Source organism: Malurus melanocephalus, unplaced genomic scaffold (genome assembly GCF_030028575.1).
Source record: "Malurus melanocephalus ecotype Western Australia unplaced genomic scaffold, MMel_1.1 scaffold_177, whole genome shotgun sequence".
NCBI classification, from domain to species: Eukaryota; Metazoa; Chordata; class Aves; order Passeriformes; family Maluridae; genus Malurus; species Malurus melanocephalus.
Window position 1 is genome coordinate 114,113 of NW_026623409.1, and position 26,520 is coordinate 140,632.

The following is a 26,520-nucleotide window of genomic DNA, read 5'->3' on the forward strand; positions in this document are numbered from 1 at the left end:
CCAGCGGCAGGATCCGTAGTCTAACTAGCATGCTTTGAAAACATTGCAGCACAAACCACCCAAGTCAGATAAGCTAGTTTCACTTCTAGGAACAAACTCTGCAGACTTAACCCCTTCCTTCCAGAAACAATGTTTTAAGAAAATTTAAATATCTGCCAGTGATGTCATTCACTGAGAGGTAAAAATATAAAAGCATGTTGTAAGATGTTTCACACCACATTCTCGGATTTGACTGTAAACAAACAAGAACACCACGGCTTCAATGAAAGTTATTTAAATTTGAATGCAGAGAATACTTTATTAACTGATTACAGTTTTGATGACCAATTTTAAACCGTAAGTAGTGTGGGGAACATAGTGGGGGACATTAAGGCTGAGCCATATATATATAGACAAATCTGGATACTGATATTCTGTACATTTAACCTCTGCTTTTTCTTTATACATCTTTTATTCAGTGTCTGAAATTAATCAAAGAGGAAAAAAACAAAAAAAACCCTGGCCGCTAATTTAGTCTTTTACTTGGAATGAATTTTTGCATGGGTTTTTGAATGCAGTGTAAGTTTCAGGGGAGATTAAACAGATTTTTTTTTTAACCATATTCCCAATGAAGTGTTGAATATAACTGGAGTTTGTTGTTGGTACAGATTTGTGCAATTATTTTTCTCTTTCAAAAACTAGCAGTAGTTCTCTCKTGTAGAGGTTAATCTATTTAAGATAGTATTAAACTTACCTAACAGATTGGGAAATCAATATAAATTAAGTGCCTGTGGTGTGTATCAGTTTTCCTGCTCTAAGCAACCCCTATCACTTAAGTGGACRTACTTGCAATTTTACAGAATTACACTGACTTTTCAACAAAACCCAGAAAAAAAGAAATTAATTTACTATTTTTGCACTGTGAGCAGTGCTCCTACACAATGTGATAACCATTTTCCATCTGTACAGCTCCCTTTTRTAAAGCTGGGCAACACATATGAAAGAAAGACAGACATCAATGGTTTGTGTTCTGAAAGATATTTCAGTTCTTTAGTTCCAGTCACTGAAGGAAGAGGCAGAGGCAAGTTTGAATTATCCCAGAAAACTGAACAATTGGTTTTATTTGGTGTCTTCAAGATGCTTCACCTTCTGTGGGAGATGTAGATGATGTAGGAGAGACCATTTCAGGTTTTCGTGAAATTCTGTCCAATTCTGCCTGAACATCTGTTAAAACTGGCTTCTGACCTACAAAATAAATGTGTATCATTCAGTCATATTTATGAAAAGCTTATAATCCCTTCAAATTCTCAAATCAGACAAATCCTAGTAATTGTCCCTGCATGCTTTTGGTGCAGAGTAAAGGTATAAGGGCAAAACCCAAGAGAAACAGGAAGGAAATAGAGAGAAAGTAATATCCTTTTGTATTTCCAATTTCTCAAAGCAAGTTCCATAATTATATGTTATTGTCAGTATATGAAGAGTTGAAGTACACAGAAGTCTATTAAGACTAGTAGCTATTACTACTTCTTCACAATTTTCTGTATAATTTGTATTTGAAATAATGTTGAATATAAAAATCAGGGGTTTCACCAAGCCCAGTAAAGTCAGTTTTGWGTACTTGGTCAGCATAAACATGACACTGCTGCTCATGGGTGCACAGAGACCTCTGCAGACAGCAAATCCCTTTCTCTCCTCACCCACTTATCTCCTCCTTAACTTGGAACGGCAAATATTTGTGCAACCACACTCTAACCTAATTCAAGCTCAAAACCACCATTTCCCTCCACCATTTTAATTCTTACTCCTCAGTCTAGGTTTTTATCCCATAATGTTCTATAGCAAGAATGAGGGAGACAATATGGGAACAGGCAGTGCAGTAGTAAGACTCCAACACCTCGATAAGTATGCAAAGCATCTGTAAAGGAATGTTCTGACACATGTGCAGTTGTAGSAGTGTCCCAGCATCCTTTCTGAAGATGGAAATTAACAGGAGCTACCCATAAAGGTAATTTTGGAATKATGTACTACGCTGCTTTTCAAAACATCTAACAAAAAATAATACTGTATCAGAATCAAAGCAGCTTCTTTCCAACTAATTAACAGAGGAATTTCACACAGCTGCAAAGGGAGAAGTAATTCTCAAACCCCAAGCTACTGTCTTAACAGACAATTTTCAGATTTGAAGAGTGAGTGCTATAAATATCACTTAAAAGACAGCAAACRAAGAGTCTGCATTTAAGCCAAACTKATTTGTAYTTATGGCAACTYCCTGAAAACATAGTYCTTTCTGATGTTAAACTGGCTATACTCTAACCCTTTATTGGTTGCATATTCAGAAATTTCTGAGAACTGTTTTGTTCCTTAATGATTAAATTCTGTCCTTGAAGTTTCTGCCACAGCCCCACAGAGAACACTTTTCTGGAGTGCTGCCTCTGTTTGCTTGGCATYACCCAAACCTGCTGCCAGCCACTCCCCAGAGGATTTTTCAGTGGGTGCTYCCTGTGCCTCACATTGCATCAGCTGCATTTGTTTGAACAATCTCCATATGCTGTTCAAACTGGCACTGCTGACTTTGCCTACAGCACATTAGGAAGCACTCAAACTTTGCTTAGCCAACTGAGTTTTGCACATAGAAAAGGGAGGTGTGCACATGTGAAAAAAAAACTAGATTTAATTTACACAAAATGTTARTGGGAAGTGTGAAGTACCAATGAAACACCAGCATTCTCTCCTAAGTGCAGCAATATTAACCTCTGGGAAAACAGGGAGGGAAGGTGTTTGTGTACACATGCACATAGGTAATACAGAAATATTGTAAATTGGAATAGCAAGAAATGCCAGAATAGTCTTGCATCTCCCTTTAGCACAGTCACTATTAAACCCTTCTGGATTAATAATAAYTGTTAACCACCTCATATATAAACAGCTGTCAAAAGAAAATATGTAAATATTTTTACAGTCTATCACCAAATTCAAAGTGCTCATTACATCAGAGAGCACTAGCAAGAGAAAATGCAAAGCTATTTTAACACTGACAGTATCGTTAAAAAGAATCAACTTGAAATTCAGTCCCAACCTATTTGAATAAGATTAAAAGAGGCTTATGGCATAAGCCATTTTATTGGTATATTGGGAACAAAAGGAAGAAACAAGGAACTCATGTGAACATGGTTCATGTTTAACAACTATGTGAAAATTTTTTCTTTGCTCCTCTGAAAGCCATAAAAAGATAATACTAAACTGCTGTGAAAACAAAAATGAAAAGCCACATAAAATATAAAAGCATATAYTTAAAGCATTCAGTTAAATATAGTAGTGTTCATACTTCTGATAAACTATAGTAACAGAACAGGAATTGAACATCACTCAATTTAGATTTAGTCGATCCTTATCATACCTGACTTTTTTGCTGATGGTGGTAAGTTGCTGCCAGCACCTCCAGTGCCACCTCCTCCTGGACTGCCACCAACACCACCAGGGCCACCAGGAGAACCAGTTTTCTTGCTCAGAAGACTATTGAAGAAGTTAGCCAGGACTCCTTCAGATGTAGCTCCAGCTACAAGGGGAAGAAGGGAAGAGAAACCACAACACAAAATTTTCTAAGTAAATACTGATTTACTGTTTTAATCAATCTAAATAAGTGTATAAAAACAAGCAGACAAAACCATTATTTTACTTCCTCAGCTGCATTTCTGCCCTCAAAAGTACCTTTCATATTGGGATCAATTTTTTTCGACCCAGTAGGRATAGGTGTAACGCTGGCAACATTCGATGTTACAGATCTATTTGGTGTCCTAGGAGATCCACCAGGWACCCTTGGTGAGGCATCCTATTAAAAAAAAACAAAACCAAAAAACAACAAACCACCAAACCCAAAGTATAAGATACATGAAAATGAAGCATTTTGTTATTCTCACAGATCCTAAGCTTTTGTTTKTTAAATGTAGTATCTCATGCCACTGAAATGATACAGAATTAGATTTTGTTTATTGTGTACAGACTGTTTTCACACTTATAGAACATTCTTAAAACTATTAACTTGAATGCAGATAAAGCACTAAAGAAGATTTTAATTTCATCCTGATGACAAATTGAAAATCCTTGTTACTCAGTAGTGTCTCTGACCATAAATGCATTCTAACATATGAAAAGTCAGGACATTCAACCCTTGCTGTCAATCAAAGGTGTTGTGACTTGCTGTGAAGTGTAATTTTAGAGCACTATGAGACTTCAAATACTATGTAGTTTAAAACAATTAAATAAAACAATACTTGACAGTGCAGATACAAGCAACTCTCTAAATACATAAAAGTTAATGACTTTCACATGACAATATTTAAATTTTTTATTACTAACCACTGGCCTTCCTGCAGCAGTAGGTGGTTGTTTTGCCAGTTGTGACTGAAAAAAAACATACACATGAAGTGTTAGATATTGCAGTGACTAAGAATACAACACCAAATTTGTATTTAGAATGTTGTTAAATTAAATTCTTGCTGCTTGTTTTATAGACAAAAWGTTACCTGCTGCTTCATAAGAAACACTTGGTCATCCTCTGCTACAATTTCTTTTTCATGAACAAACTGCAATACAAAAACATAGCATAATTTAGACAGACAGAAAGGTATTTTCTTTTTTATCTGCTGGTGAAAATGACCAAAACATTCAATAATGAGGTACATGTATAAAATACTGTGATGATTGCATCTCACACTTTCCATATTTAAGACGGCTACCTCATAATTCCATTTAGGCTAAGTTAATTAGAAGCAAAATAGAAGTATCATTAACTCCTTTGACCTGTTAGACATAAAGCTGTAGATACATTTGCAGAAAGACCCATTTAAAAATTCATTAAAGCGTTCAGTTAAAGAGGAATGAAGTAAATGGTTACAAGGCACATTCAGGGGTCTCAGGATCAGTAAGAAACACTCACGGATGCACACACTCTGCATCATGCCCATGTCTCTGCTGATTTATTGAGGCCTCACCTCAGTATGACTTTATAGGTAACTCTAAAATTACCTACATGGCATTATGGCAAACATGACTCTTCACCTGTGTTGCATTAGACTGGTGTAGGACCTGGACACAGACAYCTCAGATACCAGTTCTATGCATCAAATTGCAAGCACTCTCCTTCCAAATAAGCTCATCCAAAAGTTTGCCGAAACAAGCGTGGCAAATATCAATATAAAAGCTTATAATCCAGGCCTGAAGTTTATAAGCATTATAAATTGTCAGTTATATTTTCCTTGGATACCTATTCAACATGTCTTGATATTTTCCCTAAAGAAAGGACATAGTATTAGTTTTCTCTGCTAAAATAATGCCCACTTGAAAATAAGAACAGTCAAAAAATCTTAGCTTTTTTAGAAAAAAAAAACATAGAAATATTTGCCTTCAATAACATCTTTGTGCATGGGAGTCCACTRCTGCTGGCGTTTTGTTCAACAACCTTACATAGGCTTACAGGTACTTCTGTCAAGGCCTTTTGTTTCAAGGTAAAACACATTGAATATATGCAGAAGCTGTTTTCACATGTTTCATTTTGATTTTACACTGTCTCAAGCTTTCTTATTTTAAATACTCCAAAAAAAACCAGAAGGCATTATGAAGTTATAAGCAAYTCAGAGCAAAATGAAATATTCTTAAAAAACTCCAACTCAACTCGAGAAACAGGTAAATCAGGTTTAAGCTTTTCAAAACCAAATATGTCTTAAGAGCAAAACAAGTGTATTTGTAGTCTTGAACAATGTAACAGCGACAGAAAAAAAAAGTCTAAGCTGAAGAAGAGCTATACAGAACAAAAATACATAATTATCTTTTTTGCTAACTAAATAATAACTTTAAGAACAAAATAAGAACATCCCCCCCATACAGTACCTCACACTTATGATAAGCTGGAAGCATAGTCTCAGTGAAACAGACAAAAAACTGACAGGCAAATAAATGGCAAAGAAGTAAAAYGCCAAGACATCTCAGCTTACCTTTCTGACCGGTGGTTTTGTTATGATATCTTCAAAATTGTCATCTGCTTTTAGTGTCTGAAAGTTCTCRTGCAATATTCCTATCTTCTTGTCATTATCCCAACCTGCAGGACTACAGAAAAGATTATTTGGCTTAAACTCCTATTGCTGCTTCAGGCTATTCTTGTGTGCACTCATGAATTGCACACAACTGAAAGCCAGGAAAGCTGTCACACTGCCCATTCTCCTGTGCAAGCTGGTTATTGATCAGCACAAGCAGGTAGAGACTGGGCAACCATATCAGAGAAGAGGACCAGGGCTTAACATTCCCCTTTGAAGCAGTTAGTGTTTGTAATCCTCTGGCATTCACCAAACTCCAACTCGTGAGAATCTTAACRGGAACTTCAAAAAGCATAAACCAGAAAAGGTTTTACAGTACTGCACAGATACATTTCATAGTCACACATACAAAATAGTGCAGATAACTTACATAAATACTGCATCTTTTTCCACAACAACAGCTGGAACATTGAAAGGAAATCCGTACAACTTCTGGACTATATATTTATACACTAAATCAATGTTTTTGTTTTCTTTTACTGAAGTGTAAATAAGTGCTGCCCCATCTGAATAAATTTGTTAAAGAAAAATTAGTTCAGTGGCTAATAAGAGATACTAAAGTAGATTATAAACTACCAAAAAAGGGTCATCTACTTTACAGAATTTTGAAAGGGAATAAAAAAACCAAAGCAAAACAGGTCAAATAACTTTCAACACTTCATTTTAAAATAAGCTGTTAAGTAATTTAAATCAATCTTTCTTTCTGCATTCATTTTAGGCCAACTCAGCTATTGATTTTCAAGTGAAGTAAAGGCTCTTCTCACTTTCAGAGCCCCTCAGTACTAACAGTTTCACTATGATGCCTTTAACRCAGTCTTCTGCTTTTAGAGAACAAAAATTTTCATGCTGTATTCYTAAATCTTCTTATTATGGCACCCTGCAATACAGTCATTGCAGCATTAACACTACTAGCTTCAAAAATGCCAAAGATCCTCCACTTTCCCATCTGGGTTTTTTAATTAGGGGAACAAGCTTTTACATTATACAGTGATCTGCTTTTAAAGGAAACAAAGGCAAATGAGTTTACTGTATATCAGTTACTAAAAGACCAAGAGAATGCTTAGTATTCCAGCATGGTTCAGTATCAAATTAACCCATGTTATGCACAGGACTAATAAAAGAGCAATTTTTTCTTTGRGATTATAAAAATACCAAACTCCCTAATTTATTTCCACATTGCTGCAATTCAGATTCTACAAGGACATTATATAATGGGGTCTAATTCCTATTTAGTGAAGTTTAGAATGGATTTTCAAACTGCACATCGCATATGCAATCATTTATGCTAATCCCTACTTATATTTTACATTCTTCCTCCACACACAGGAGTTATTACAATTACCCATAATTCCATTTTGAAAAATTAGCTCTTGGAAGCCCTGTGAAGGAAGTGCCATTTCAACTGAGGTCTCTGGCTCTTGAACCAATTTTTCCATCTGTCACCTGCTATCCCACCAATAGCATTTAAACTTCCCTTTACCACAKCACAAACAATGACACAAGGTAGGCATGTTATTGGCATCTAAAATCTAGATCTCAGCATGTCTAGCTGACTAAACAACACAAGACAGTATTTTATACACTTCTTCTACAGAAATGAAGTTTAAAAATAATAATGGCACAGCAACAGCTTCTGTACATTGTCTCTGTACAATACAAAAGAAGTCAGTAGACCTTGCCAACAGCAATTCACACTTCTTTCSTTCTCTCATAACCTCATCCTGTGGAATTATTGAACATGGAGGAGACTGCAAATTTGGRACAAAATGAATAACACACCTTATGTGCATCTGGAGCAAGATCATAGTTAAATGAATTATCTYGTTGTTATTTAAGGGAGCTTGTCAGCTAAGATGTGCTTTTTGCAAACTGACTCCTAAATATGGAAATGGAGGCAATAAAGGGTAATTTCAGGGTATGGGGACATGCTAGAAACACATGTAGCTCTGTAAAAAAAAACCAAACCAGAAATGTTTAATTCAACATTGCTCATAGGGGTAGCTGAAGCCGACTGCCAGCTACAGTAGAAGAGTTGCATCCTACTTTGGTAGAAATGCAGCTATTCTTTTAAACTTGTCATAATTACACATTGAATTRAGTCATTATATCATTTTTACAATGTTAAAGGATACATTGTAAGCAAAACCGTCTGATATGTGACTGAATGAAGTCAAAGTGTTCATCTCTGTAGTCATGCTCTTTTTCCAGAACACTGATGGCATCACACTGTCAAAATAAACACAAAATTAATATATTGCTTTCAGTTATCTCCTAAAATAGCAGAGCTGCTACACATCTAGTTCACAAGGGAAAAGGGAGCTGGAGTGGGGTGGGGTAGTGCAGMGTAAAACAAAAACCTGCTACGATARTTTAGAAGCATAATTGAATCTTTTTGGTTTTAATAATATTTAACTGGATGCACATGTACTGTGGTCAGCAGAAACCTGAGAGTTCAAGTGATTGGAACTTTTCATTCACTTTCCTTCCCCACTCCACTGCAGTAACTCAGTCTGTTGAAAACTTACCACTAAATGACATCACCATTTTTTCACCCAATGCTTTTTTTACACACCTTGGTATTAAACGACAGTGGTTTTAATCCAGTTACTAACTAGCTCTTTGCAAACGGAGGCAAAAGCAAGGAATGTGGAAGCAGAAGAAGAAAAATAGGGTGGGGGTGGGGAGAAGAATAACAGAAAACTAGCAGGTGGGAGAAAAGGTGCTGTTCAAAGAAGAGGGTTAGAATTTCAGAGGAGGAACAGCATATGTATCCAAAGGTTTATGCCTTCCCTGGGGGCCAGCAGAGTATGACCATACAGCAYTATGGTGCAGTATGCTTAATGCCAATGAGAATTAAGGAGCCAGGGGGGAAAAAAATAACAAAACCAGATAAAAAATAGCTACAGAACCACACCACTGTTTTCTTTACATTCCGAATATGGTTACTTATCTAAAACTGAAACCAAAACAGATCACCCTAAGAACTGAGGAAATAGTGCAGCACTTCACTAACTATGATCCTCAAATAAGTTCGTCTTCAGAAAAATATCAGCAATATTAAAGAAAACCAAAACAAAACACTATTTTCAGAATATGGAGAACTGTGGAAATCAAGGGGAATTCTAGTTGTTTATTGACTAGCTCATTTCTGTGAGCAAAATGAGGTGTGARGTATTTCCTAATTCCTTGAAAACTGGCAGAACTAAAGGAAAAGCTAATTCAAAAATAGCATTAAATGAGGGGTTCCAGAAGATATCCAGCCTTCAGTATTAAACACTTTTAAAGAGTTCTTAAGWGAGGTATTCAGAATAACTTAACCATGTACTTCCCACCCCGCACCACAATAGACAGAGTTACTTAAATAAAATATGTAAAAAACCTAAAAGGTGAAACAAACCTTTGTACAAACTACTACTACTGGAATGCCTAAGTTACATGTTAGTGTATCTGCACCCAGGGGTAAAATCACACTGTCATCTTTGTCTTCCTGTAATGAAGTATTTCTTCTCTGTGGAGAAGCTGGAAAATCCTCGCCTGGTTCTATATATTCCTGGAAGTCTCTTACCACTGAAAGTAAAAAAAGTTACATTAAAACATCAGCTACTTTATTATTTCAACAATGATTTCCACTGCCATTGATCTTTAGCACTGTTGATTGTATAGTATTTCTGCATCTTGGTGTTGAAAAAACAGAGCATGCACCTAGTCCTGACTAGTTGTTGGCTCTGTGCAGCACAAGAAGAACTAGCAAGTCTTAGATMTGCTGGATCAGCAGCCAGAAAAACTGTCAGATAAGATAAAGATCAGATAAGATWTCTGTGATCAAATAAAACTGTCCACAAGAACAACACGAAAGCATTTTTATTTCAACATTGTGAAACCACTAGGCAGTTGCTAGTAATGATTATTGTTTGATCTCTTTCCTAAAGGACTTAAGTTCCCTTCCATTCTTCTGGGCAAAATTAATGAAACAGTTTGTCAGAATAGTTAAGTCTTACACAAACTGTTTAGCTGCTACTGCACACCAGATTTTACCTACAGATCCTTTGTCCACACTTCACTCTCTGCTCAATGCATCAATAGTAGTAATAAAAAATAATGGAATACACATACACTAGTAATTAACTAGCTTCATAATTAGTAAACAGCATATTAAACATTTTGTATGCTTCAAAATTATCACTTTAAAATGTAGCAAGCAAGGTTAAGTTACATTCTTTCTTTTTTCTAATTCTTGTTGCAAGTCCTTGTCATGTTCTGCTGCACATACCCAAACCTCTAATTACACAGTCACKTACTATTTCTACAGTCAGAGATGCAATGTGAGGCATACAATGTCTGTACCTTTCACATCACATGTCCTGTTCCACACAGCAGAAACAAGGCTCTACCAAACAAACCACTGCCTGCTATTCCATCCTGATTCAGCAAAGAAGTCAGGCAGCAAGGCAGCTCAGCTGCATCATGCACAGGGGCAGTGAACTACTTGAGAACATCCTCACATCTATGTTAATCCACTGCTACCTTCACTAAACTGACTGAAGCCTTCTGAGTTCATACCTTAAAAAGCATCTGCRCAATTAACAGAGTAAGATTTGTTTCAACACCCTAGAGGAAAAACTGTGTTAGGTCAAGATTATTCAATTTTTCTGCAGATCTTGGAGCTCACAATAACACAATGCACATGTACAGGTTATCTCAACCTGTCAACTCAAGCTCTAATTCAGGGAATACTACTACTTCAATTCCGGTCCAAACAGCTTCTGAGAGCTTCCCAAATTAACTCAATGTGTTTGAAACCCAGAGTTCTCACCATGATATACTAGTSACTCTATAGTGTCTTTCCTGTACAGTATCCTGCCTGTTCTGGGATAATTGCATAAATGGTTTAGTGGATTCATAAAATTCCCACTATATGATCATAACATACTAATCTTTATGCAAGCAGGGGAAGTAGTAAAATGGAGGATTGATTTAGTATATCACAGCTCCAAAACTGTGGAATACTATCKCAGGTCTTCCTTAGAAACACAATTTCATAAAACACAGATTAATTCAGTGAAGAGAAGAGCTATTTCAACCCTTCACACATATCTGCTATGTATCCCCAAATGCCTTTCTGTACCAGTTCTAGTCCTCCCAGGGTCTGTCTTTGAGTGGAGTTAAGCTGCTAGAGCAGAAGACAAACACAGTAGCACACTTCCAGAAAACTACACACACAAACCCTCCGTAGATTTCAGTCCTGGTAGCAAGTTAAATCAGCTCTCGGGAGTACTGARCCTGACACAAGAATCAAAAAGAACCCCGTAGCCAAAAGCCAGGCAAGCAACATTCCCTCTCCCTTCTGGCACTGTCAAGCTCCTTCCCGCCTAGCAATGCATGAAGTCACATCACAACAGGATCAAAACAAAAACCAGCTTCCAGTCACATCTGGATTGTGTCCAGGGCATCCGTTATACCCAATGTTCAGACTACTCATACCTGTAAGAATTAGACCAGATGAAAATGAAAACAGACAAAACTAAATGGAGTGGTGTTTTTTTCTTGATTCATTTAATTGCTTACATTTTCTGGATTTTGTAGAGTTTCACTTTTCTCTTCAMTCAGTCAGTTAAGATGCAAAACTATCAGCTACACATCTTTGATAACATTGTTTGATRACATACTTTGATACTGTATCCATGCTTTCATCCAGCAAAATCCTATCCTGAAAGTGTTTGAGGAGATGCTTAAAGCACATGCATTAACATCCGAAACTAAACCAAGAAACACATCCAAGAGAGCTCAACTCCTCCCTCCTAAACAAGTTCTTGTGGAAGATATGATACTCAAGCATAATACTTTCCTCAGAAGAATCTCTCTCTTAAAGGGACAAACAAAACAACTAATACCCATTTGCCTCATTCCAAAGTATCTACAACTGTCACCTTACATTCCACTTCATCACAGCACAGCTACAACCTGCAACTCTAAATTAGCATAAGCACTCATTGCTTAAGAGTGTACCAGTTAGAGTGTAACTTCAAAGAGCATGAATAAACTTTCCTTTTAAGTCTGATCTCAACACTCAGCTTTCTCAAATGCTCTTCCTTGTAGTAATTCATGGASAGATGAATGGGGAAGACTCACACTTTACTATCCTAAGGGAAATACAAATGGTTGCTCAAAAGTAATATGGAGCTATAATGTGAGCTCAGTCAGTTTAAGAAATCCTGCAAAATCTTTGTGTTCTGCATGTTTAAAACTGAAAAGACAAGRCATTGACAGAGCAACAAACATATAGCTTTATTAATGTCAATAATAATTATGATAAAACTCTTCAAGTGGAAAGGGCTCAGACATGGCCATGCTGCTGTGACTCATCTCAACACTTACATTTTTGRTGGGCACAGAACAGGTTCCAGAATMTCTAACTGGCTAACTACAGGAATAACTAGGAAGCTGATGTAGTGATCTGCCTTCAAACAAATAAACCAAAAATTGAATGCTTGGAATTTTTTTTTCTTAGTCAATCATATCTAGAAAAATATATAAAAAGCAAGACTGTAATTTAAGCTGTGTTCATTCTGAAAGTTTTTTCCCCCCTACATTGTTATTCTGTTAGAAAGAAGTACTAGTATTKTTCATATGGCTACTTCAGACTTATCTGAAGCTCAACTTGCTTGGTAAGCTCTAATTTTAAAATAACACTTCCAAAGAATGAAAAAGACTGCAATGGAGAGATTAAATGGTGCAGAAAGCATTAAGCATATTTAAATGGATTCCTACATATTTGCAGAATACTCACTCTTTTGCTCCATTTCTTTCATTTCTTCAGGAGGAATTTTTAACTTGTCAATATGTTCTCTTACAACACTTGCCCATTTTTGTAAAGAATCCAGTGCAGTCCAAGGTCTAGACATGTCTACTACCAGCATAACTAGAGTGTCCTTTAGAGAGCTTGCCTCCATTGCAAATTTAAGAAGACCTTTGTGATATAGGTCACCATCCAAAATCCATACATTACATCTTGTTTGGTCTACAAAAAAAAAAAGGAAAACCATTTAATGAGATTTACTTCAAACACACCGCTACAAAACAGCTATTGAATGTTCTTTGGACATGAAAAATACAAGGAAAAAAGCAGATTATGTTTTATCAGTCCATTGAACACACATAATGATACAGCAAACTGCAGCCTCTGGGGAGATAAGCTCCTCCCCTTTCAAACCCTGATATTCAATGGCTGATAACTGAAGATCTTAAATACATTATCTGAAAGAGTGGATCCAGGGAAAACATTCAACACTTCCAAACTTGCTGTTACCATTTTTGAGCAGGAAAATGTTTTCTTCAAGATGTAACTTAGAAAAGCAGAATTGGGTGAATGCAGCCATCTTTTCACGGCTCTTGGCCTGCTCAGCTCTCAAGGACTGCCATCTCCCCTTCAAAACTCCATATGACATGTCTAGATAACTCTTAGGGCATTGAATGKAATTTGGCCACTCAAAAGTAGTTAAGGAAGAGCTGTTGATTCAAAATTAGTTGGCTTAATATAATTACATTTTCCCTGCAGGTGAATTTTTATTATCTGTTACAGAAGTTCTGAGAAAGACATTTAAATCAAACTCCCRATTTTCTTAAATCTGGTTCCAAGTCATCTTTGAGACCAATACCCAGACATGAATGTGAGAAAAGCAGATGATTTCAGACAAATAAAAAAAAAAAAAAGGCCAATTTCTTTTGGTTCTCCTTCTACATATTTGGCATTTTTTATAGTATACACAAGAGTTCCCATTTTTCTCCAAAGCTTCCAGTATATCCTTATTCATACTCCATAACTTCATTGGGATATTAAACAGGATTTTAAATATACTTTTTATTTTCTAGCCATACCTTCACCCAAGTTTTTGGCTTTTCTTGCTTGCTTTTTTAAWACATTAGTCCTTTAGCATTGTGCACAATTTCCTACCCATCAATCAATGACAGTAGTCTTGCAGATTGTGTGCCGGTAAGACAAAAGTTTCTCTGTAGGTTCGGGACAACTACTTGCCACAGTAATTGAAATGGCAGACAGGAGCCTGGGCACCTTCTCCTCTAGGCCTGAGGAACACACATCTGTTCAGAATATTGGAACTAAGTCTGCTTCCCTGGTCTTTTCAGCTTTTTCCTTTGACAGGTTCCTCTCCTTCTCTACCTCTTATGTGGTCATTCATGGTATATACTGAAGAAATTATACAGACAAATTTCCTTATGATACAAATCACTTCTGGCATAAGCTGGACTCCTGCATACYATAAAGACAGAAAAACATCCCACTGTCATTTCAAATACACACGGYTGAACCATTGCTTTCAAACTGGTTTAAGATATTGTTACAAATACAGACTTACCATCTCTGTCTTCATCATGCACATTTAAATACAAATACTCCATTCCTCTTCCTTTTTTGTACTCCTCTATTCCTTGAATTTTTCCTATTAAGCTAGTTTTACCTGCTCCATCTTCACCTGGAGAGACAGAAGTAAGATACCACTCAGTCTTTAATCACAGTTACATATTAAAAACCACCTGGGGCAAGAAGAAAGCCATATCCTAACAGGGTGACTGAGCTCATTGGAGTTTGGAAATACAGCAGGTTTTGCCCAAAACATCCATYTGTTTTAAGTGCATGCCTCAGCTTCAAATTCTATTTCTAGTTATTGATAAATGCAATTGTGCCACTAATTGTGCTCTCTGAAATAGGCTCTTATACCCATCTTTAAAAGGATGTTCTAAGAAGTAGTTAAACACCTTAAACAATTTCAGTTTTTCAACTACAACCAAAGTAGTAACAGAGTTTTTCTAAAGTTACAGTTCAATTTACAGTAAGCTCCTCTTAAAATTCAGAACTCTCTCATAACAAACAGCACACTGGGTATGGCCAATCTGTTTTCTCAGCTTTTATGAATTGGTTTCTTTGAATACTTTCTCTGTCACAGGTCTCAAGAAACTTAAAAAGAAGCGACAAAGAGTGAGCCCATTGCATGTGTGTGTATGTGGATAGCACAGAGARACAATCCTGCAATCCAGATCCATTCACTCCTATTCTCTCCCCTCCAAAGGGAACTTGGATAACTACTAAATCTTACAGCATATGAACAATGTAAATACCTCAACTATTGCCAGAGCCCCTTCTTGAAAAACTTAAATTTGTAGTCATAGGTCTCAGAGTAGGAAAACTTCATGTGCAGTTTTTCCAGTTTGAAAGAATAACTGAGCTGAATTTGGACACAAAGCAGGGGTTTGCCAGTTGGCTATTTTCCTTTAAATTGCAGTATGATTAGTATGTAATAGACATTAGAAAATTCTTGAAACTCACAGCTTATAAAATTAAGGTTAATCCCAGGTCCCTAAGAAGCACATTATCAATTTTGTGTCAAACAACATTCTTTCCCAAKTCTTTCCTATAGAGGGAGAGCCGAAACACTTGCTTTTAAGCACATAACAAAGACAAAAGTTCAAGGGCAGTAATTTTCACTGCTAAACATAATGATATTTTCCCTTTAAAGAGAACTMACTAACTAACCATAATCTTACAGATGACATTAAAGCTACATTAAAACCACTATCGCTATAAACACTGGAAAGAACAGAAAAATAATACTTTGACTGATTTTGAATTTTCTTAACATATCATCCCTTAGACTGTTACATGAACTCTTCAGTTTAGAGGTAAGCTTTATTCTCATATTTCACTAACACTGGAAAATATAAGACTGCTTACTCTAAYGTATCTAGGGGATTTTACTTGATGGAATGAAAAGACTATTTTAAATGAAATATATTTTGACAGAGAGAAAGACAGAAATAAGACCAGAACTGAAGTTTAAAGTCTAATTAAGTACAGACAAGTTAAATAAAAATTAAGTTGTATCACTATCTTCATAATTTAAGGGTCTACTTGTGAGTTTCTGTGTTAAAGCAACATGTACTTGAGCAAACAATTACAGCTAGTTTTAAATAACCATTAGAAATCAGCACTATTTTCTATTCACATATCAAGCTYTTCCTCTTCTTGTAAGAATGTCTTATAAATAATTCTAATGAAGATGTGAAGAGTTCAACCTTCATCACCATAGATGAATTACAATTCCTCCTCTGCCCTCACCTCTGTACTTATTCAAGCTTCTTAAAATTGTCAATTACAAATAACTGAGAAGACTTTATTAGCTGCTGCTCTGACATGTTATGAAGCTGCTTTAACTTTTGCCAACAATGTCTGTTTGATTCATTGTGCATATTTTACCTCTCTGAATTGGCAGCTTCAATTAATTCATACCAGCAGATGGCTCAACAGGTAAGACAAATCAAAATTTGTTATTCCTTTTAATGAGGGGTTGCACTCAAGAGATTTCTGAGTTTCCCAGAACAGCTGRCTTCCAACCAAGTTCTCTTGCATACTAATTTGATTCACATAGGTGACAATAAAGATTTCAACTTGCTTCAATTTGGGAAAGYTTAGCATCTCTTGTGAAGTGTATCTACCAGTTCTTAAAGCAGCTGTGACAAGTCTGAAAAACACCTATGTTATATATGTATAAACCATATATATAGAGGAAGTTCTACACCTGACCAACTGACCAAAGATACACCTAAATAGTCTAAACTAAAATATATCTAGATAATTACTGCTAGAAAGTGCTCATGCTAAGCAATATAAGCAAACATGAAATATACATCCCACAAGCCCCTTACTTATCAGGGCTCTGTGTTATGTCATTTYCTCTCCACTGTCACATTTCCAAATGCCTAAAATAAACTGGAGTTCAATACTGTTAAATTAATACCTTATGGCAGAGTAAGAGCTGGCATTTTATTTTCCCCCCTACACTGAAAGAAATTTTACTAGTACAGCATAAGACAAGTTGMTTTGATGTAAAATTAGTACCTCTGGACACATATGCACACACAGGAGTAATTTCAGCCTTCCATCACAGAACTACTTGAATTTAATCTGTTCCATGAAGAAGCCTGTCTGCTCTCTTCTCCTTAGCAAATATTCACCCATTTCAAAACATCAAGATCAAGCAGATGGATCACTGACATACATAAGTGTGCTGYACAAATTACTGCATGCAGAGAGCAGCGCTCATCTTTCACCAGGGAAAGCCAGAATGATGCATCGGTGAAGTCTGAAGTTAGTAATACATAAACCAGCTAGCTTACAAATAGGATGGCCCACTCAGAAGGATACAAGATAGCTGCCTAGCCAAATGTGCCCTATTCCATGAGATGCAGAGTTCTTGACATATTTAAGCCAATTTAGAGTAAGTATTATTTAAAAAGCTGTGAGGAAGTAAAAATAGAACCATCATTTGTGACACAAGGACTTCCTCCTTTCTGCTCAAACAATTGATCATRAAAAGTAAGGAAAAGATAACTGTCTTGGCCAAGAGAACATAGAATCATAACAAACTAATTTGAGTTGGAAGGGACCTTTAAAGGTTATCTAGTCCAACCCCACAACAGTTTACCCAACATGCTAAGACTTGAAGTTTCATCAGCCTCTGCTTTCTATGCGTAGAATGTTGCCTATACCTTTTAAAATGACAGCTGCAAATGTAACCTTGCTATTATTTTTCCCAACCTAAAGTCTTCAATAAAAACCACTTGAAAAGTCAACACACTTTGAATATACTAAATTACGCCAGGAAAGAGCAGCAGTAGAATTTTGCTTTGTAGCTATTCTTCAACAATATCAAAATACAAAACAAGCTAGTGTTTATCTAAAACTCCCAAGCAGTTATCAGAAATTGTGTTCTCAAATTAATTCTAAGTACATGTAATGTTAACTTTCAAGACTTCTCAAAACTCATTTTATTGTAATGCCTTTATTACGTACAGAACCTTCTCTCCCCCTCAGAGGAGCAGGAAATATTTGTGAGGAAACSAAAGTCTATTAGCTGTTTGAGGGTTGATGGATAATGCACAACATACTAATACAATTAGCATTAATTATTACCTGGGACACATATAAAAGTATACGTTTTGAAAAAACTTCAATSACAATACATATATACACATACACTATACGGCCTTTGAAATTACAAATCTTAACACACTTAAGCATATTTATCTTTTTTTTTGTTCCTCTGGATATCTCAAAAGTGTATGAAAAAGTAAAGCTGCTTAGTTTCAAACAAAAGAAAAATTTTGTATTCCGTAGGCTCAAACATCACTGTGTATTAATATTATGAAACAGAACTTTTTTTTCAAGTGCTACTAAGTAATGTATAAAGCCTTATGCACCTTCAAAAAGAATTATCATCATCCTCCACTTCATTTCAGAATTTTGGAAGATCCTGTAGCTTCTTTTTTATTTCCAACTGTGAGATAATTAAATTAACAACTGACTTCCATATACAAGCTCACAGAGCAAAACATTTCTGACAAAGAAGTTTTGATTTAGAATTTCAAGATAAAATAAAGTTCAGGTTGATTTTGCATCTTCTTTTGCAAATAAGATTAAAAGGCAGAGTAAATACTAAAGAACTAAAATTATATCGAACTGCACTCACACATTAATACAACAGCAAGGAAACAGAAGTGATGTTTCTAGCAAGCAGTGCTATGCACCAAAGCTGAACACAAGTAAAAGAGAAACAACAGATTTAATTTTGCACAAAAGCCAGGCTAGGAAGCAGTTGAAACAAAGCCAAACCAATCTGCTTACACACAGTATTTCACTGTCTTGTTAACAAAATGGAAAGTCTTATACTCAACTGAACAAACACTGCTGCATTTTTACCTGCACACTTCTACTACTTCACTCCTCTGATGAACTCGACTTTGGGGTTGTGAAAGCTCCTCTGTCCAAGGTGCTACTCTGTCCACAAAACAGATTTTGACAACATCCTTCTTGTTGCTGTCCCCAAACATACAGGAAACTATAATAATACAAACCCTTCTCAGACTCCTCCTTTCTCACTACTCCAGGGAAAAAGCATATTTACTGGGCAGAAAATCAAGATTCACTAAATGATCTGCCACAATACAAAATTTAGCAGAATGGTCACCCCAGGCAGGAAGTGTAGGCAATGAGGTGAAAGAATCTCCTTTTGTGAGTGCAGGCAAGCAGGCACTTAACTATGTCTTGTTATACCAACTATTCAGCCATAAACTACCACATTAGAGAGGAGTTAGGCTCTCTGCTACAGAAATTCTTCAAACTTTCAATTTTAAAATCCAGAACGTTTACTGCTCATGATATTTCCACATTTCTTTCGGTTTAGAAAATGAAAACAGAAGTAGATTTTCACTGGTCCTATAATAAGGCATTTCTTACTTGTCACAGAAATCTGTACACGGAAGAAAAATCAATGTGTTATCTCTAGGACAGACGTGAGCTTTGACTGTTTAAATTATTTCTCCATTGTAAAGTGTCCAGTGTGTTTAAAATATGTCAAGRCAAAGAAGCAAGAAGTGAACATTTCTTTTGTGTCATCAGTACTGGTAGCCTGCCCCTCTTCGATCCACGGCTCTGATTTTTTTTTTTTTTCAATAGCTCACTGAAAAACCCTGGATGCCCTTACTTGTTTGTAATCTWTAATCTTAGCKGTTTCTTGATGGGACKTTTTTATTTGCATTTTAAACCCATCAATTAAAATTCAGCTTGATATAAGAATTCTACAACTCATCTGTAAAAAAACATGTTCAAACAAGGCCAAACAAAACTAGAAGTAATGGTCCTAATTAACATCTTCTGCACATCCCACACTCCCCCGCATACTTTTGTGAATTAGCCTTATACTTTACAATGCAAACGACAGCTTCTGGGTGGAACAATTCAGAACATCTAACATCTGTAACATAAAATATTGAATATTTTTATTAATAGAAAAAAATCCACCTTGCTTAAGTATGACAGAACATAGCCAACAAGCCTAAAATGAGTTATCAAGTGGGGCTAAAATGCCTTCCCAGAATCCCAGAGCAATCCCATATACCATGTGATATGTCTGAATCCTGGTWCAGCCTACTAGAACCAAACACATGTACTATAGCTATTTTCAAGATAAAATACTCGTCACAAGCTAATAGCTGCCTTTTCTACAGCTGCATATTAGTGAAAGAGATTTGTTTACACATTCTGTACTAATTGAAAAATGCTTTTTACAGACCAAGACCAAAATAATCAGAATAAGCCAAATTTAGTTTGCTTTCAGAGAACTAAAGAACAAAATTAATTATGTTGATAATTCTCTACAATCTCTCAAACCAACATGGAAGTTCAAAATAAGCAGGCCATAACAAATMTACAAATAACTTGTCACTAAATTTTCATTTAATCACTGAATAAAAAATTTCTCCTCCACCAAATTTGTCTTACTCTGCCAGATAAATCTTTCCCCTCATATATAATTGTGGCATTATAAAACATAATCCGGTATATTTGTGGCACTGAGAAAGTAAATAACTTCTCTAAGGAAGGAGCACCTTAATTGCGCTTCTGCTTTTCAACATGACAGAAAGCAGACTGTAGACAACCCTTCCAGCAGGTCTTTTGCCATGTCCTGCACCAGAAGAATTCACGGCCTGACTGTGGAAACAGGAACTGCAGTAACAGTGTTGTTACCAGTGCTTGGAGACACTTAAAGTCACAGAAAGGCAAATATGGCACAGAATTCTACAGTGAATATGAACAGCATCCATTTCTAATTCAATCCTCCTCCTTTAACATAGCAGGAAATTGTCTAGTGTATTTTATCCAGGTTCACTACCAAAATAGAATAATCCCATGTTACTATCCAYGGGACACCTTTATTGGTACTCCTGTCACTAACCTGCCTGGAGAACATAGAAGCACAATTGCTTTCACTGTTCTTCACCTTTCGAGCTATTTCTGAGATGGMTCCAGTAACCAGCAGCACCTCTGACAATGAAGAGACAAACTTAAATGCAATTCAAGAATTTTAGAACTCTCCACCCTTTTTGAGTGACWTCAACTACACAGAATCCATATAATTCTGGATTTTTGGAAGGGTATTAGAGCAGGAAGGGCACTACAAAGAAGTACTACTTAACTCTAAAAAAATGTAGCTACAAAACAAGCAATTAGAATTTTATCTAGGTCAATGCCCCATCAAAACAATTGACACTTCAGAAGCATAACTCYGCTGACCTAAACGCAATTTGACTACATTTGAAGGCTTTCATTGCCTGCAGAAGGTGAATTTGTTGCAGGAAGAGGACAAAATGAAGGTCTCTGAGTTAACTTCTGCAGTACTAGGGAATTCAAAATATTTGAGGTTAATAATATGGACAGTACGAACAGGCAGTATCTTATCCATTTCAATGATTAAATGATCCCAGTGAAGCTGTCAGCTAGCTGAACAGGAAAAAATAAAATGGGAAACTAATTTTTATAGTGTGGSATACAAATTTAAGTAGATTTTACATACTCATGAAAATTTGCTGTGTCAAAACTTTATTTGCAATTTCTTTATATTCCATGGGCTGACTAGAAGAAAGCAGCAAGCTAAACCTGCTCTTGAAGGTATACTGGGCATGGCTGTTATTGCAGAAAATTGTACGTGTACACACAGGAAAGTGTACCTATAAATTAGTGGTGGATTGTGAAAACTTCTTCCCAAGCATCCTTACAACCACTGGACAGGAGCACAGCTCCAAGACTCAAACAAACAGGCATGGCCCTGGGAAGTGAGATGTCTGGGGTAAGGAGAAAATGTGGCCACGAGGCAACTGAATTCTCACTGCCCATTMAACTCAAAGCTTTTATCACCAAGTGCAGTAAAAATGCATAAAAAACCCAAACCCACTAGTGATTGAGTAGAAGTGTAACTGTGCAATACAGACACAGAGAGTCAGGCGTACGAGTGTCACTGGATGGTTTGAAATTGTAAAAATTGTAGGCAAAGAATATTGCTGTGCTTCAGAGACAGAGGAATGTATGGAATACAAACCCAGATAGAAATCAACTATTCATTTCACTTGCCAGCTGGGAGCCTGTTTTCTGATGCATCCTGAAATGACTTTGAATATTACTGCTTGAATGMATGCTGCAGTTTATTGGATAAATGATTAGTTCAGGTCTCTGAATCCAAGCCTTCACACATTCTACAGCACTATGGATTCCATCCATAATCTGCAATGTCAGCTGCTCCCCTCTACTCCACTCACTGATATATCAGAAAGGGAATAAACAAGAGAGCTTCCAGTTATAAGCACCAGTTTTCTCATCACAAAAACCATCTCCTGTGATTGACTACCTTTATTACACAAGTGAGCAGAAGGGACAGTATAGSAGAAAAAAAGAAAGAGAAAAAAAATAAAGCAAGTACAACAAAAACACACTCCTTTGGCTATCTAGTAGCTAGAAATGTCAATGAGAGCACTCACTTTCTTAAAGAAGTCATGGACATTTTACATTTTCTGCTGGTAGAGTTGGCTAAACAAGGTAGCTATAGCCACTATGACAGAATTGCTTAGGAATCAGAGCGTAAGTGACTTACGTTTAGAAAAGCTTGCTTTTACTATTCCTATAAGAATAGAAAGATAACAGGCTTTCATGCCACATGTGGTGCCAATCAGAGTTTAAACTTTAAAGAAAAATTGGAAAAAAAAATTTAAATGTCTGCAAGTGAAAAAACTTTGGAGAAATAAAACCATAAGTCAATTAATTTTGGGCTGATTTTGAGCAAATGATTACCAATATTATATGTAAACCTTCACAAAATTATGTGYCATATCTACAGATGAACATTTGGCATTTCAGTCTCCTTCAGTTATGTCTGCGATAACTCCAACTGTTTTCCAGGTTCTTAACAATGAGATGTTAACATAGCTAAAAATAAATTCTGAAATAGCAGAATTAGCATGYCTGACACAGACAGGTTCCCAGAACTACTAGGCATACAGCTATATGCACTGTATGAAAAACATAAATGCTGTAGGCAAATCAGAAAACCTGTCCCAACAAACAAGAGAACACTACATCGTGGGTTTTTCTGGTTGGTTTTCCAATTTTATTAAAAATATCACTCATTTGTTCCTACATATCATATTTTACCTGGCAAGTTTTCACCAATATGACTGTTTATGCCACAAAATGCATGAAAACCATCAAGATGCTGATCAGCTCTACGCCTTTTGCTTAAAAGTATTGAAAGTATAAAGAAAGTAAAAATAATCATGGCAAGAAGTGATYTGCATTAGTAACAAAAGTTAGTACCAAACTATCCGAAGGAACAAAGCTAAACATAGAGGAAACGTGAGATAACAGAGAAACTGCAAACACGCAGCTCAAGAATCCAAACAAACAGAACTTTACATATTGAATCTGTCCAATACAGAGTGTCTCTGTAAGACCACTCCTTTTCCTGTGCCAGTGTGCTTCAAGAGAAGCATCGTGACTTGCAAGTGAACAACAAAGATTAGGTATTCTCACAAAATACATGGCCACAGTCCCCATCAGCCAGTTCTCAGATCTAACTGTTTTTTCCCTAAATACATGCCAAGGTTGCTTTTTGCTCCCCATTGGACCAAGGCCTTCTAGAAAACACAATTTCTAAGCAAGAATTAAAGCTTATACAAATCTGCACATTTTTCAAAAAAATGCATGAGTCAAGAAAACGCAAAAAGGTATTACATTAGGTCATTCTATAAGCTCTACATAAATGGYAAAAAAGAAAATTTATATACAACAGGTTGAACAGCACAAACTAAAAGAGCATTTAGAAACAATCTATGATACTCTTTCTATCTCTGAAGGAAGCAGTCTCCAGTTACTGRGCACTAAGGATTACCTGACTATGAAGAGGGAGAAAAAACAGAGTGTAATCTTCTTGACAAGGATCATAGCTTGAAGAAGAATCTTCCAACTTCAACAAGGACAATCAYCCAATTTAGGTTCAAAGTGTCACATAAAAAGCTGTCAATCATTATGAAATTTTTCCTTTGTTTAATCTCACTGCAACTTCCCATATCAATATCCTACTTAATTACATAACTTACAATGCAAGAAATTAAAGGGTAGTAAGTCTTGCAAGAGCTTCAGAAGACCATCCTATCATTCTTGCACAGTCTTTGCCTTCTCAGTCAGTTTTAAGTAACCACTCAGCTTATCAAAACAGGAAGAAAAGGATCACAGTGATTGCTTTAGGATTACAGAGGGAAAAAAAAAGCCTAACTTGAAAAGCCTCAAGAGAGTATAAACCACAAGACTATGCAGAATCATAGTGAGCACAGAGTCTGCATGGATATCTTTACCGAGTTTTAACCCTTATTCCAAATGGATCTTTCTGGGGACACGGAGATTGGCAAAAGGAGAAGAAAAAGCAGTTAGTTATAAATCCAACCACTTGGATTCATTATGTTGTCTACTGGTAATAGTACTTAGTAGTCTTTCAGGAAGAAAAAAAAACACAAAAAGAAACCAAAAAAGCCACCATACTAATAATAATGGCAATAATATATTCATATACACGCATACTTGAGAGCACATCTCTCATTTTCYTTCTTTCCCTCTCCAGTGAATTGCAGCTGGGTGTTTCATTACCGCCCTATCAAAGTCCCCTGCCGTACCTCTCACCTTGCCGAGGGCCAGGCTGGACTAAGGCCCTGGGTGGAGATCCCGCTGGTGCTGCCACGCTGGGCGCGAGTGGGCAGGGCAGGGCAGGGCCCGCACTCCCGTACGGCCCTCCCCGGGTCCTCCCCGCCCTCCGGCCCGCAGGCAGCACCGTCATTGATGCCGCTCGGGCCACGGAAGCAGTTTTTGTGTCCGCATGACACACCGCAAGCGCCGGCAAAGCRGCACCGCCGGCTCCAGCGAGCGATGGCTCGGGAGCCGCACGCCCCCTGAAGCCAACGCTCACGGGGGAGAAAGACAATAAAAGCTCCCCATCCAAGCATCTCCACCTATGGAGCCAGGGTGGGGGAAGGACAGTGAGGGTATTATGGCGAGGTACCTACGGTGAGGGGCGTATCTAAAGCAGCTGTGGACACTGTATCTCCAAAATGAAGCAAAGCCATGCAAGGGAGGAAAGCGGGAGGGTTAAGACGGCGCCTTGCCACCCATCAAACCCTCCCCCTCCTTGGGGCGCTAAACAAGGGAAGCTCCAGGCGCCCAAGAGGGCTCAGCAGACAGCCTGTGTGCGGCGGGGAAAGGATCGGGATGCTTTCCTCAGTCAATGTGCAGAGGGGAAGGGAGAGGGAACAGAACARGATGCTTTCCTCACCCAGCAGGAGGACGTTCTTCCCCGAAGGCAGCTTAGAGCGGGAGCGCGTGGACACCTCGCTGAGGATGCAGGACCTGGCGCGGAAAGACGACAGCGCTTAGGAAGGGTCTCCCGCTTCCTCCCGGTCCCCACCCTCGCCATCTCCTGGGGATGGGGGRGGCTATGGCATAAGGGGCGGGGGGCAGGGCAGGAGCTGCCACTGCCAAGGGGAGGTGCCCCCCCCAGCTCAGTGACTGCGMGGGGCTGAGCCCAGCGGGGGCGGGGGGATTATCCAGCCCCCTTCCCCTCGCCTCCCGCAGGGCACCGAGGCGCTCCGAGGGCGGCGGCGGCGGCCAGCGCGCCCGGGTCCGCGGGGCGGGGCGGGCGCTCACCAGAGGTTCTGCCCATCGTCCTCATCGCCGCCCGCCCGCAGCTCCGCGTTGTTGTTGTTGGCCGTGGCCGTAGAGGCGGCAGAGGAAGCAGAGGAAAACCCGGCAGCCGTGCCGAGCCCGGAAGACGAAGAAGAGCCGAAGGAGCCGGCTCTCCCCACCGCCGCCGCCATCTTCGCTGCTGCTGCCTCCTCCTCCCTCCCCTGCCCCGCCGCCTCCCCGGGACGCGGAGCGGGCGGCGGCGCCGCGGCGCCGGCGGGGACCCGGATGTTGGGGGGGCGGGGGCGGGGCCGGGGCGGAGGCACCGGGGCTGCGGCCGCTCCCCTCAGCTGCTCCGCTCAGCAGCTCCTCTCGGCCGCTCCTCTCGGCTGCTCCGCTCAGCTTCTCCCCTCTGCCGCTCCCCTCAGCCGCTCCGCTCAGCAGCTCCTCTCGGCCGCCCCCCTCAGCCGCCCCCCTCAGCCGCCCCGGCGGAGCAGCGAGCGGTTCTCGGCCCGGCTGCCTCTGGTGCCGCTGCCCTGTGCGAGGTGTTGCGGTGGGCAGGGGGATGCGCTGTGCTGTCAATCCCCGGGCAGCCCCAGCCCTGAAGGAAGCACCTCGCGTCCAAGAGAAGTAAGTGCGGCTCAGGAGCAAGATGTGCCTTTTGGGGAGGGCAGGATGGTCGCCCTCTCCAGGAGGCCTCTTGGGCTTCTCTCAAGAGTATCGCTTGAAAATTCGGAAAAGATGGGTTAAATTACCATCGTTTTAGCAGTTCGACTTGGCTAGAAGTTCCAGAAGAAGCAAGCCAGCGTGCCAWCCCTTGCTTTGTATGTTTCCTGGGGTAACAGATGAGTGGCTGTAAATTCTGTAAGAGGGTGAATTTTGTCCCTT

The 26,520-nt window shown here is 38.4% G+C and overlaps 1 protein-coding gene across 1 annotated transcript; it reads right to left on the reverse strand.

The window, feature by feature from the left end:
- Positions 1-25,922, reverse strand: DYNC1LI1 (dynein cytoplasmic 1 light intermediate chain 1). The gene is made up of 13 exons (XM_057372680.1): positions 25,657-25,922; positions 25,286-25,359; positions 14,441-14,557; positions 12,856-13,086; positions 9,466-9,635; positions 8,201-8,294; positions 6,439-6,574; positions 5,970-6,081; positions 4,503-4,562; positions 4,336-4,380; positions 3,688-3,808; positions 3,377-3,535; positions 1-1,224 (listed from the first exon to the last, which is right to left on the reverse strand). The coding sequence occupies exons 1-13, from the start codon at positions 25,824-25,826 to the stop codon at positions 1,112-1,114; spliced, it is 1,602 nt and encodes a 533-aa protein (XP_057228663.1). The 5' UTR covers positions 25,827-25,922; the 3' UTR covers positions 1-1,111.
- Positions 25,923-26,520: the final 598 nt, after the last annotated feature.